The 12,516-nt window shown below is 35.8% G+C and overlaps 1 protein-coding gene and 1 pseudogene across 2 annotated transcripts in view; both read left to right on the top strand.

Moving 5' to 3' along the window:
• Positions 1-180: 180 nt before the first annotated feature.
• The window catches only part of IPMK (inositol polyphosphate multikinase), a 46,505-nt gene continuing 34,169 nt past the window's right edge, over positions 181-12,516 (top strand). Inside the window, exon 1 of one of the 2 annotated variants that reach the window (XM_039871833.1) lies at positions 181-695. In XM_039871833.1, coding sequence (XP_039727767.1) covers positions 506-695 — 190 coding nt within the window. In that variant the 5' untranslated portion in view covers positions 181-505. The remainder of the gene's footprint in view (positions 696-12,516) is intronic. The other variant, XM_039871832.1, reaches the window with a different exon arrangement.
• LOC120610088 (uncharacterized) lies at positions 10,000-10,118 on the top strand (annotated as a pseudogene).

The raw sequence follows: 12,516 nt of genomic DNA, 5'->3' as shown, positions 1-12,516 counted from the left end.
GGGGGTCCCGTCGGGCGGCCTCTGGGCATGCTCAGTAGCGTCAGCGGCCGCGGGTCGCGCAGTCGGAAGCTCGCGGCGGCGACGGCAGTGCAGGCGGCGCTGACGCGCATGCTGCAGCTGAGGGGACTGGAGGACGGCGGGAGGGGGCGGGGGCGAGGGAGGTGGGGCTGCCGTAGCCGTCAGGGCCCTGGGGAGCGCGGGGCGCCGCCGCCGCCGCTCCTCGGCTCGGTTCCGTCTCTAGGGCCGCGCCGGGGCTGGCAGCTGCGGCGGCAGAGCAGCAGGAGCCGGAGCCGGGATCCGCGCTTCGCCGAGAGTTGGACAGGGCAGCGCCCGCGCCTCCGCGGCGTCATGGACCCCCTCCCCGGGCCTCAGCGGGCACCCGCCGCGGGAACCCCCGGGCCTCCTCGCGGCCGAGCCTGAACGACCCCCGGGTTCTCCGGCGCCCTGTCTCTCCACTCTGTTTTTTTTCCTGCCCTTGCTGCCGCTAACGCTTCACCTCTCCGTTATGGCAGCGGAGCCACCATCCCCCATCCGGTTTGAGGCACCCGGCCCCCCAGAAATGCGGACCCCACCAGCGAGCGAGGCCGTCTCCGAGAGCACCCCGAAGCCGGGGGGCGGCAGGCTCCACTTTCTCAACGGCTGCGTACCCCTCTCGCATCAGGTGGCTGGACACATGTACGGGAAGGACAAAGTGGGTAAGTGGGGGTGGCGCGGGGCTCGCCGCTCCCTTTCCGTGTCCGCGAGCCCCTGGCCCACCAGGGCATCCTGGAGCCGACGGCCAGTCTGGACGCCCCTCTGGGTCTGCACGCCGCATTCCCGGCCTTTTCCATTCTCCTCTAGAGCCTCGAGACCCGTACAGCAAGGTTTCGAAAAGTGGGGCGATTCCTAGGATGTGGGGCGCCGGGCTTGCAGCAGGAGGTGGCGGGGAGAGGAGTGCTTGGTCTCCTCCCCAGGGAGGATGGGTGTTGATTGGAGACGGCGTTGTTAGTGAAAATAAGGAACTTCATTTTTACTGGACGGGGAAGTAAATTCTCCCCTGAGCACAAGGTCTGTTTATTATACTCGGGTAGCTATTGCAAAAGAACAGGAATGAAATGCAGATGATGCTAATCTAGTGTTTCTTTTCAGTGCATAGCTGGAGGGAAGGAAAAAACAGGTTTGTGTTTTGTTTTGTTTTGTTTGTTTTTTGGAGAGCTTTTCTTGGCTTATCCAGGATCTCTCCCTATCTCCTGGAGAGGTTTTTCTGCTATTTCGTGGATTTCTCCTGGAGGTATGGTTCCTGTAGTGCTGAAATTGGGATTCTTGATAAGAACACCCTATTCTTGTGCTAGAATGGTACACAAATCAGACATTCAGTTATTCTTGATCATCTGAATAAGACTGTATCCTGGCGTGTGTAATAAATTTTTTCGAACTCACAACGTGTAAATTACAATGCAGGGCCTATCCCAGTTTATATTATATTAGAGATGTAAAAGTTCATTTTAGGAACTGTAATTCACCTAGCTACTCACTGGTTCCTGGGCCATGATTACTTAGGAAATATGATGGATGAGTGTGTGAGTAATGCGGGTCTTAGACCCAGAAGCCACTAAAAACAGTTTGGTTTATGCTGGTAAGATGATTTTGGTTTAGGCTGGTAAGATAATACTGACATTTTTAGACGAAGTAACTGAGGCCAAGTCTGGTTAAGTGACAAGCCTGAAGTCACACAGCTACTTCCTATGAGTTAGAATTGGGAAACCAAGGGTCCTGCTTCAGAGCACTGTTCTTCACCCACGGTGTGGTGCTTGTGATGACAACTCAAAGAAGGATTTTCGAAAATGGATGAGTACTCATTTGAATGTTATTTCTCAAAGAGCAACATTTCTCACTATTATCTTTATCTACTTTTCTCTTTGAAAGTTAGATGTTAACGATGTTGTCATGTAGATTGTGTGCCTTTCTCCCCACTAAATTTTGAGTTGAGGTCAGAGAACAAATCTGTTTATTCCCATAGCCTTGTACACTGGGCTGAGTTAAACTCTGGAAAGAACTAAAGAGTGAAAATTGATCGTTTCTTTTAGTACACCAGATAAGGAAACAAATATTCTCCAGGTGCTTAGCATAGACATATTCTCATGGGTGTCACTTCTGGTAATGAAAGTTTCAGTACTAACGCAATTACTGTTAATAGATTTACATGCATATCTATTTGTTTTTATTTATTGTAATGATGGTATTCCTAATAATATTTTAGAGGCCTGAAAAAAAAATTGTTTTTATAAAGATCCCTAGACATTGACTAATATGCTAAGGAGAATAGATAAAAAATTCCCAACAAACACAATCTCAGTGATTGTCACTTAGAAGTGTAAGAACTGCTTATCGAATAGTGAGCCTATTCAGAGTTATCGCTGACTCATTACAAATTTGTTCATTACAAATGTACCCTGAATGTGACTTAAAACTACATTGCAAATAGTGGCTAAAAGAATTTGTCACTCAAATTACCTAATTAAGGGAGTAGTTTAGATTCTAGAGGAAAGAGTTCTTAATTTTATTATTGCATTAATTTAAAATACTTTTTAAAAAACGTTTTAAGATTCTCTTGATTAAAGGATTGTCTTTGTATCACCAGTGCCCAGTGCCTCAAACATACTGTGCTAACAACTTAATATTTGATTAATTTAATTCTCAGTTACTTAAGTCTTGCTTATATTAGTAAAAGGACACCTGAATGATGATCTTTCCTATTCATGAAATGTATAACAAGATGGTCAGTAATTCAGAGTTCAAGAATTTACGTCTTTCCACTATTAAAATACTGGAAAACTATAAACTATTTATAGTTGTAAAGTACATCATGTAGATCATACTTGGGTTTGGCTGTCAACTGAAATTCTCAGAATAAACTTTCTCAAAGATGTTGTGTGGATACTTTTTTTAATGTTTGTTAGTACCATTAAGTAACTAGCATTTTGTTGAGGTGGATGAAAAAGGGGTTCTATGGAAAGTAACCTCACAGGGCATATAACTAGGCATATAACTTCTTTAATAAAAGGGTTATCTTTGCCTTAAGCAAGCCCTGTTTATTGTTTTTGTGCATCTAGGATTAACAGACCTTTGAAATAATGACCCTCAAAAGAGCACATAATCTTGTTAATTATCCGGTAATCCAACCCTCCCCACCTTGCTTTCTTCCACCTTCATGTAATCTTCCTTAATTTCAAATGCATAAAAGAAACTAAACCGCCATTCTACAGATCATTTGAGATCTTGCCACCCCTCAATTGTCAGTTTTGGCTCGAATCCTCATAAAAATTCTCTACATGTTTGGATGTTTTTTACATTGACATTGGCTTTGTTAAATTAAAAATTAAAACCATGGAACCAATAGCATAAAGGTACTTGAACAGAAAGATCTTGTTATAGTTAAGTGACAAGAATGTTATAGTTCTGATATCAGAATTATATTTTATGTTCTTCATTGAAATCATATTTCATCAAAATGCATTGAAATCTTATTTTTTTTAATAGCAAATGCAGTACATGATCTCTCAGGTAAAAAATTCAAACAATAAAACAGTATAGTAGTGCCCTTCCCCCTACTCTCTCCCTCTCCCAGGGAGCTAGGAACTGTTTTGGCTGTATCCTTTCAGACCTTTGTTTCTGGGCACATATATAAACACATAACACAATTCTGATTTTTCGTACAGATATATCAGCAACTTTCGTTTCCAGTCTATTATGTAGTATATCTATATTTTTGTAGTTATGCTATACTAATTTTAAAAAATTGTTGTATTCTATAGTATGGAAATCAATCAGAATTTATTCCTCTAATGTTGGATTTTAGGTTTTCACATTTTTATTGCTATTATAAGTTATGTATTAAACTTTGTGTACATTATAGTTTACCTTGCACATTGCGTAACTTTTTCTATACAAAAGTTTCACAAAAGTATAATTGCTATCAATTTAAAATCCCAAAGCACACCAAAGTTAGCATAAAATCCTTTTTTCTGTTTTAATACTTACTATGTACCATTAATATGTTTCAAAAGTCCTTAACGTTTTAAACAAATAGTTGAAATCTGGTATTTGTATCCTGATCCAATTTAGGATATAGAATGAGTTAGTCTTTATGGAACAGCAGGTTTTAAACTGGTACTGTTTTGGAAGAAAAACCCACAATCACTTTTTTGGTTTACTGGTCTATTTTATTAGATATCCTCTGAAGCTAATTGACTTAAAATAATTTCAAACTTATAGAAAAGTTGCAAGAACAATACAGAAAACAATATTTTGTTGATACTTTTATTATCTCTGTGAATTTATTTTTTCTAAACTATTTGAGAATAGGTTGCATACATCATGCCCTTTATACATTAATACTTCAATATGTATGTCTGTAACCACAGCATATTTATCAAATATGGGAAATTTAATAGTGATATAATGCTTTTATCTATAGTCCATATTCTCATTTTGTCAACTGTTCTAATGTCTTTCATCGTATTTTTTTTTTTGGGTACAGAATCTAGTCCTGGATCACTCATTGCATTTAGTTGTCATGTCTCTTACAATCCTCTAATTTGTATCAGTTCCTCAGCCTCTCTCTGTCTTTTAGAACATTGTCATTTTTGAAGAGTACAGACTCTTTATGAAATAAAGAATAAAAAGTATAGTATATTACGAAATGTTCTTTATTATTATTATTATTTATTTATTTTTAGGCGAGTCAATTCTTGGTTGACCTCACAGATTGCAAGGACCTTGTCAGTTTACAATCCCTTATTTTTTAATTTTTTATGCCTACAGCAACCGATATTCCTAGGTGGTTTCTCATGCAAATACTAATGAAGTCCGACCTTGCTTAGCTTCCGAGATCAGACAGGATCGGGCTTGTTCAGGGTAGCGTGACCATAGACTGAAATATTCTTTAATTTGGATTTCTGATGGTTTCTTGGGATGGGATTCAGGTCCTACATTACTGGCTAGAACATTTCACAAGTGTGTCTTTAAGGTATCACAATGTCCATCTGCCCATTCTTAATTTTGATCATCTGGCAAAAGTGTGGTCTTGCTTCTCCAGTAAATTAATATTTCCCCCCTTGCAACTAATAAGCATCTGTGGGAAGACATTTTAATATCATGCAGATATCTGGGTCCTCATAGTTCACCCTTAGATTTGACATCTATTGATGGTTCTTGCCTGGAGCAGCCTTTATTCTGATAGTGGAAAAAATTCTGATTTCCCCTTACCCCAATTCTACCTCTTCTTCTATTTTAACAGCATTCTGTTATAGGAAATAGCCCTCTCTTTACTCCTATGTATGTTTGCCCTTATTTATCATCAGTTTGGATTCATAGATTCTTATTTTATAAAGTGTCATAGCCCATTATAAAACTTATTTAATTTTACTGTTCCAGTTATTCCAGATTTGGTCAGTGGCACTTCCTTTCTGTTACAAGTTATTTTAGACACATTTCATACTTTCCCTTCCCAACTCTAGAATCTGCCATTTCTCTTAGGATCCCTGGTTCATTTTTAGTAGGAAATGGTATTTAGAAACCAAAAACTGGATGTTAGGTGTGCTCTTTTCTATTGGAGTGCCCTTTCTTCCAGGCCTTTTCAATGGCCATAACTAAAAAGTATGTATAAATATACTAGATACCATAATTTCATACCGATACTTTCGATTTCATTCCAACTCCCTAGAGTTCTTTCTTTTGTTTTCTGATTATAAATTTGTATTTTCTATCTATCTTAATAGAACCCTGTGACTGTTTTGTAACTACCAATTTATACTTCTTAATCTCTTTACCTTTTTCACCCAGTCTCCCAATTCCTCTCCTATCTCACAACCATCAGTTTGTTCTCTGTATCTGAGTCCATTTCTTTTTTGTTTGTTTGTTTATTTTGTTCTTTAGATTCTACATTTAAGTGAGATCATATGGTATTTGTTTTCTCTGTCTGACGTCATTTAGCATAATATTTGAGAGGTTATTTTACCCCCTCTTCTCTACGGTAATATTCTTTTGAAGTACAATTAGATTCATTTGTTTCTGTTTAAAATTAGTTCCCTTCCTTCATTTTTGTTTATTTAGCTAGGTATTTTTCAATGCCCATAAAATTACGTGCTTCCAAAAGTCAAAACTATACAGAAAGGTATATCAGAAGTGTCACACCATTTCCTATCACTCTACCCCATTCTTCAACATCCCTTGTAGGTAACTAATTTTATTGCTTTTTGATTTTTTGTTTCCGAGTTTCTTGTTGCAAAAATAAGCAGATCTATATTTTCTCATTTCCCTTTCTGACACAAATGTATTGCGCTGTATAAACTGTTTTGTAATATGCTTTTTAAATTTAACAATATATCCTAGAAGTCAGTAGGATTAACTGATGGAGTGCTTCATCATCTTTTTGTTCAGCTCACTTATACTCTGTTGTGCATTATACCCCATTTTTTCAGTCAGTTCTCTGGATTTACTTTTGGACTTTTATTTATTTTCACTGATTTATTTGTTTTTCCTAGCAGTAATACCTGATAAGTCTAGTACTCACCTGGCACTATATAGTTATTATAATATTATTGACTATATTTCCTATGCTGTCCTTTACATTCTGTGACTATTTGGTAACTACCAATTTGTACTTCTTATCCCTTCACCTTTTTTACCCAGTCCCCCACCTCTCTGCCATCTAGTAACCATTAGTTTGTTCTCTGTATCTATGAGTCTGTTTCTGTTTTGTTTGTTGATTTATTTTGTTCTTTAGATTCCGTAATCATCAGAGAAATGCAAATTAAAACCACAAGGAGATATCACCTCATACCTGTCAGAATGGTTATTATCAATAAATCATCAAACAAGTGTTAGCGAGACTGTGGTGTAAAGGGAACCCTCATGCACTGTTGGTGAGATTACAGATTGGTGCAGCCACTATGGAAAACAATGTGGAGGTCCCTCAAAGAAAGACAAATAGAACTACCTTATGACCCAGCAATTCCACTTCTGGATATTTATCCGAAGAAATCCAAAACACTGATTTGAAAAAAATATATGTACCCCTATGTTCATTGCAGCATTATTTACAATAGCCAAGATATGGAAGCACCCTAAGTGTCCATCAACAGATGATTGGATAAAGAAGAGATGGTACATTTATACAATGGAATATTACTCAACCATAAAAAAGAATGAAATCTTAACCATCTGTGATAACATGTATGGACCTAGAGGGTATTGTGCTAAGGGAGTAAGTCAGAGAAAGACAAAGACCATATGATCTCACTTATATGTGGAATCTAAAGAACAAAATAAATGAACAAACAAAACAGAAACTCATAGGTACAGAGAACAACTAATGGTTACTAGATGGCAGAGAGTCGGGGGGCTGGGTAAAAAAGGTGAAGGGATAAGAAGTTAATTTATAGTAAGTCTCGATGTGTGAAAAAGTAAACATCCCACTTTGTTTTTCAAGATTGTCTCGACTTTTTCTGGCTCTGCATTTCCATACAGATTTTAAATTAACATGTCATTTTCTCTAAGAAAAGTGATGAGTTTTTTTATCTGCTTTGAATCTATAGACTGCTTTAGTGAGAATTAATTTCTTAATACCAATACTTGAACATGATATATCTTTCCATTTATTTAGGCCTTCTTTAATTTCTCTTGGTGAATCATAGTTCACTAAAATTTAGTGTAGGGGTCTTACACAGCATTCAACAGATTTTCCCTAGGTATTTATTGGTACTGGAAATTATATTGCCTTTTTAAAGAATTTGTTTTGGAAAAATTTCAAACTTATGGAAAAGTTACAAGACTAGTATAATGAACTAATATATACCATTCATCTGGATTTACCTATTAATACTTTGCCACATTTGCCTTATTCTCTGTAGTATAGGACAATGATTTTACATATTTTACATGTAAAAGACTAAATTCTAGGCATCATGATTCCTTTTCTCTAAATAAGTGTGTATGTATCTCCTAAAAATAAGAACTTAATCATGGTAACATTACCAGATTCAGAATATTTAACATTTGTCTTTAGCCATTATTCCTATAATATCCTTCCTAGCAATTTTTTCCCCATTAAGGCCTACACATTGCATTTAGTTTTTATGACTCCTTAGCTATCTATCATTTGGAGGAGTTTTTCACTTTTTTTTGTCTTTCATAACTGAAATATTTGAAGAATATAGGCATATTGCTTTTAAGAATTTTCTTTGATTGTTTCCTTATGATTGGATTCAGACTAATGTATTTTCGGTAAAATACTAGGAGTTGTGTTCTTAGAGCATCATAAGACCTAGAATGTCAGTCGGATTACTGGTGATGTAATTTTGATTACTGGGGTAAGTGATATTTGCCAGATTTTCCACTGTTATTTTTCCTACTGTAATTTAAGTAATTTAGAGGAATATTTTGAGATCGTTAAATATCCTGTTCCTCATCAGAGTTTTCACCCAGCGTTAAAAGCATCCATTGACAGTATTTGACCAACTCACTGCTATGACAGTTGCAAAATGGTAATATTCTGTCATGCCTGTTACATTTGTTAGTTGGCATGCTCGAAAGAATAGTTTCTCTCTCTCTCTCTGTCTCTGTCTCTCTCTGTCTCTCTGTCTCTCTCTCTGTCTCTTCTTCCCTCTTTCCCCCTCCCCTCTCTCCTCCTCCTCCTCTTCCCCTCTCAGTTCCTCTCCCCTCACTTCCCTTCCTTTCTTTCATTATTACGAATGACTAATGAATTTTTCTAACTTAAATGCATGGATCTTAGCCATTATTTTTGATGCTTATTTTGATGCTCATGTTGTCCCAGATTTGGGCAATGGGAGCTTTTTCAGGTGGGCTCCTGTGTCTTTTAAACATTTTCCATTTTTTTTTAAAGTATTTTCTTGCTTTCTGCCATAAAAAGATGTTCAGTGTTCATCTTGTACTTTCTCTGGCCCAGCCCTGGAATGGGCCATTTTTTCTTCAAGAAACTGGTTCCTTTAGGAGTAAATGGTGTTTAAAAACCAAGATCTGGCATACTAGGTATACTCATTGCTCCTTGGGTGTGGTTGCTGTTTGTCCTTTCAGCAGATAGGACTAAGACATACATAATTTTATTTTTAAAAAATTGGGTTCATACTTATACCTATAATTTAAATCTAATACCACATGGTTCTTTGCTTCCCCTATTTTGTATTTGTAGCTCTCTCTTTTCTCACTGAGAACCCTGTTTCACCAATACATCAGTATATTTACTCATTTTGATATATTTAAATGAATCTTTCATTCCTGGAATAAAGTCTACGTAGTTAGAATAAATTAACCCATACATATTGCTGGATTAGGTTTACTAATGTTTCATTAATTATTTCTATGACTCTGTTCATTTGAAATAATTGTAATTTTTTAAAGCCTTTGATGAGTTTTTTAAAAATTAAGACTATCTTGGCTTTGTAAAATGTATGGGGAAATGTTTTCTGTTTTCTGAACAAATTTGCTTAAGATCGGTATAATGTTTTTCTGTAAATGTTTGATAGAATTTACTAGTGAAGCCATTTCAGCCTATGGTTGTCTCAGGTTATTCAAAATTATGAATTCATTGTTTTTCATAGACATAGGACAACTCAGATTTTTCATTTCTTGTATCAGTTATAATAATTAGAGTCTAAAGGAATGTATTCATTTTATCTCAGATATTGGGTTTATTGATATGAAAGTCCTAATTCTCTTATGCTTTTAATGTTTGTAGAATTTGTAGTGATATCTCATCTTTTATTCTTGATAAGATAATTTATGTTTTCTTTTTATTGGTTCGTTTAATTAGAGGTTTATCAGAGGACCTTTTAGTTTCATTGATATTTATCCATTATCCATTCTTATTTATTTATTTATTTATTTATTTGCTCCTCTCTTTTCACATATTTGGGGTTGATATGTTCTTTTTCTAGCATCTTAGGTTGGAACCTTCTTTTTACTTTTCTAATACAAGCATTTAAAACTACACATTTTCACATCTACAGCCATGCCACCCAGAACACGCTCAAACTCGTCTGATCTCGGAAGCTAAGCAGGGTCAGGCCTGGTTGGTACTTGGATGGGAGACCACCTAGGAATACCAGGTGCTATAGCCTTAAAAAAAAACTGCACATTTTCCTCTAAGCACGAAGTGGTACTTCAGCTGCATTCCACAAATTTTGATATATTGAGTTTTCATTATCATTTAGCTAAAAATATTTTCTAATTTTCCTTGTGAATTTTGATTCATGTATTTAGAAGTGAGTTTACTTTTTATCTATTCGGTATTTTCCCAAATATCTTATTGTTATTTTCATTATGGTCAGATAATATTTTCTGTGATTTTAACCCTTTTAGATTGTAGACTTGTTTTTGTAGTCCAGCACATGGTCAGTCTTGGTAAATGTTCCATTTGTACAGGAAAAAAACAATCTGTTGGATATAGCATTTTGTAAGTGTCAGTGTGGTCAAGTTGTTTGATATTATTGTTCAAGTTTTATATATTATTAATATATTAAGGTTCTGTATGGTTTTATCAATTATTGAGCATTATTGTAGGCTTGTCTGTCTTTTCAGGTCTCTGTTTTTGTTTCATGTATTTTGAAGATTTAATATTAGGTACACATATTAAGGATCGTTTTGTCTTAATAAATAGACCTTATCGTTTCGAAATGTTCCTCTTTATATATGATAATCTTTTTCTTGAAGTCCACTGTGTCTATTAATACAGTCTGATATATATTATACCAACTTTCTTATGAATAGTACTTGCTAGTATATCTTTTTTTCCATCCTTTTAATTTTAACCCATCTATGTCTTTAGATTTAAAATACCTAGGAATTTTTTTTTCATAGTGTTTGGGATTCTCTGAATTTATTGGCTCTATGGTTTTGTTTTTCATTAGTTTTAGAATATGTTAGCCATTGTCTTCTTAAGTATTTCCTTAAACTCTGACTTAAAATTTTTTTTCCAGTCTTTTTAAATAATTTGTTTACATGAATAAGATTGTAAAGAATATATAATTATTTTAGCACATATGTGTTTTATTATGTAATGTACTTAATAATAAAAGCGGTGTATGTTCATTATAAAAACTTATAGAAAAAGTTCCCAAAAAAAGGAAAAATTGCCTAGAATGTTTCATCCAGAGATAGAAATTTTAACATGCATTTATTTTACATAGTTGTAACCCTGCTGAATACACAATTTTTTTTATTGTGGCAAAAAAAAAAAAAGCAGCATAGAATTTTCTGTCTTAACCATTTTTAAGTCCATAGTACAGTGTTAATGCAGCATATCTCTAGGACTTTTTCATCTTGTAAAACAGAAACCCTATAATCATTGCACAGCGAATCCCCCTTTCCCCATCCCCACAGCCTCTGGAAATCAGCATTGTAATTGCTGTTTCTAAAAGTTTGACTACCTTAGATACCTCATATAAGTAGAATCATGCAGTATTTGTACTTTTGTGACTGGCTTATTTCACTTAGCTTATGCCCTCAAGGTTTATCCATTGTTGTAACATATAAAATAATTTCCTTCTTTAAGGCTAACAAATATTCTATTTATATATATGTGTGTGTGTGTGTGTGTGTGTGTCACATTCTTTTTTTATTTATCTATTGATGGACATTTAGGTTGCTTCTACCTCTTGGTGATTGTGAATAATGGCTGCAAAGAACATGGGTGTACCTTTTTTTTCCCTGGGATTCTAATGATAGTTATCTCAGACTGTATTCTACAGATCTTGAATGCTTTCTTCTGATTTTTTTCTACTCTCTTTTTTTTTTTCTTTGTGTTTCAATTTGGGTAATTTCTGTCGACCTGTCATCAAATTCACTGACTCTTTACTATTTTGTGTCTACTGGTGAGCCCATAGAAAGCATTTTTTGTCTCTGTTACCACATTTTTTATTTCTACCATTCCATTTAACTCTCAAAATTTCTCTCTGCTGAAATTTCCTATCTTTTCATTCATGTTGTTTACCTTTTCTGTTATAACCTTTAACATATTAATTATGGTTATTTTAAGCTCCTTTGATAATTCTAGCATCAGTGTCATTTCAAACTTCTGTCTGTTGCATTCTCTCTTGACAGTGTTTTTTCCCTTGCCTTTTCATTTATCTTGTAATTTTTTTACTAAATTCTAGACATTATGTGTAGGACTGAAGCAACTTAGGCAAACAGTATTTATACCTGAAATTAATATACTTTTTCTGCTAGGTTGTTAATGTTGGTCGTTGAGCCAGTCTAATCAGAAGTAGAACCAAGTTTGAATTTTATTGTTGTTTTGGTTACCTTCTGTTATGGACTGAATGTTGTGTTCCCCAAAATTCATATGTCGAAAAACCAACCCCAGTATGATTATACTTGGAGATAGAGCCTTTATGGAGGTAATTAAGATTAATGAGGTCGTAAGGGAGGATTAGTGTTCGTATAAAAAGAAACACGAGGGAGTGTTCTCTCTCCTTCCCTCCCTTCTTCCCCTGCTTCCTCCCTTCTTACCTTCCACCT

The sequence above is a fragment of the Pteropus medius genome, unplaced genomic scaffold (assembly GCF_902729225.1).
Source record: "Pteropus medius unplaced genomic scaffold, Ma_sr-lr_union100, whole genome shotgun sequence".
Taxonomy (NCBI): domain Eukaryota; kingdom Metazoa; phylum Chordata; class Mammalia; order Chiroptera; family Pteropodidae; genus Pteropus; species Pteropus medius.
Note: the sequence above shows the minus strand (reverse complement) of the source record. Positions and strands in the feature narration are given on the sequence as shown.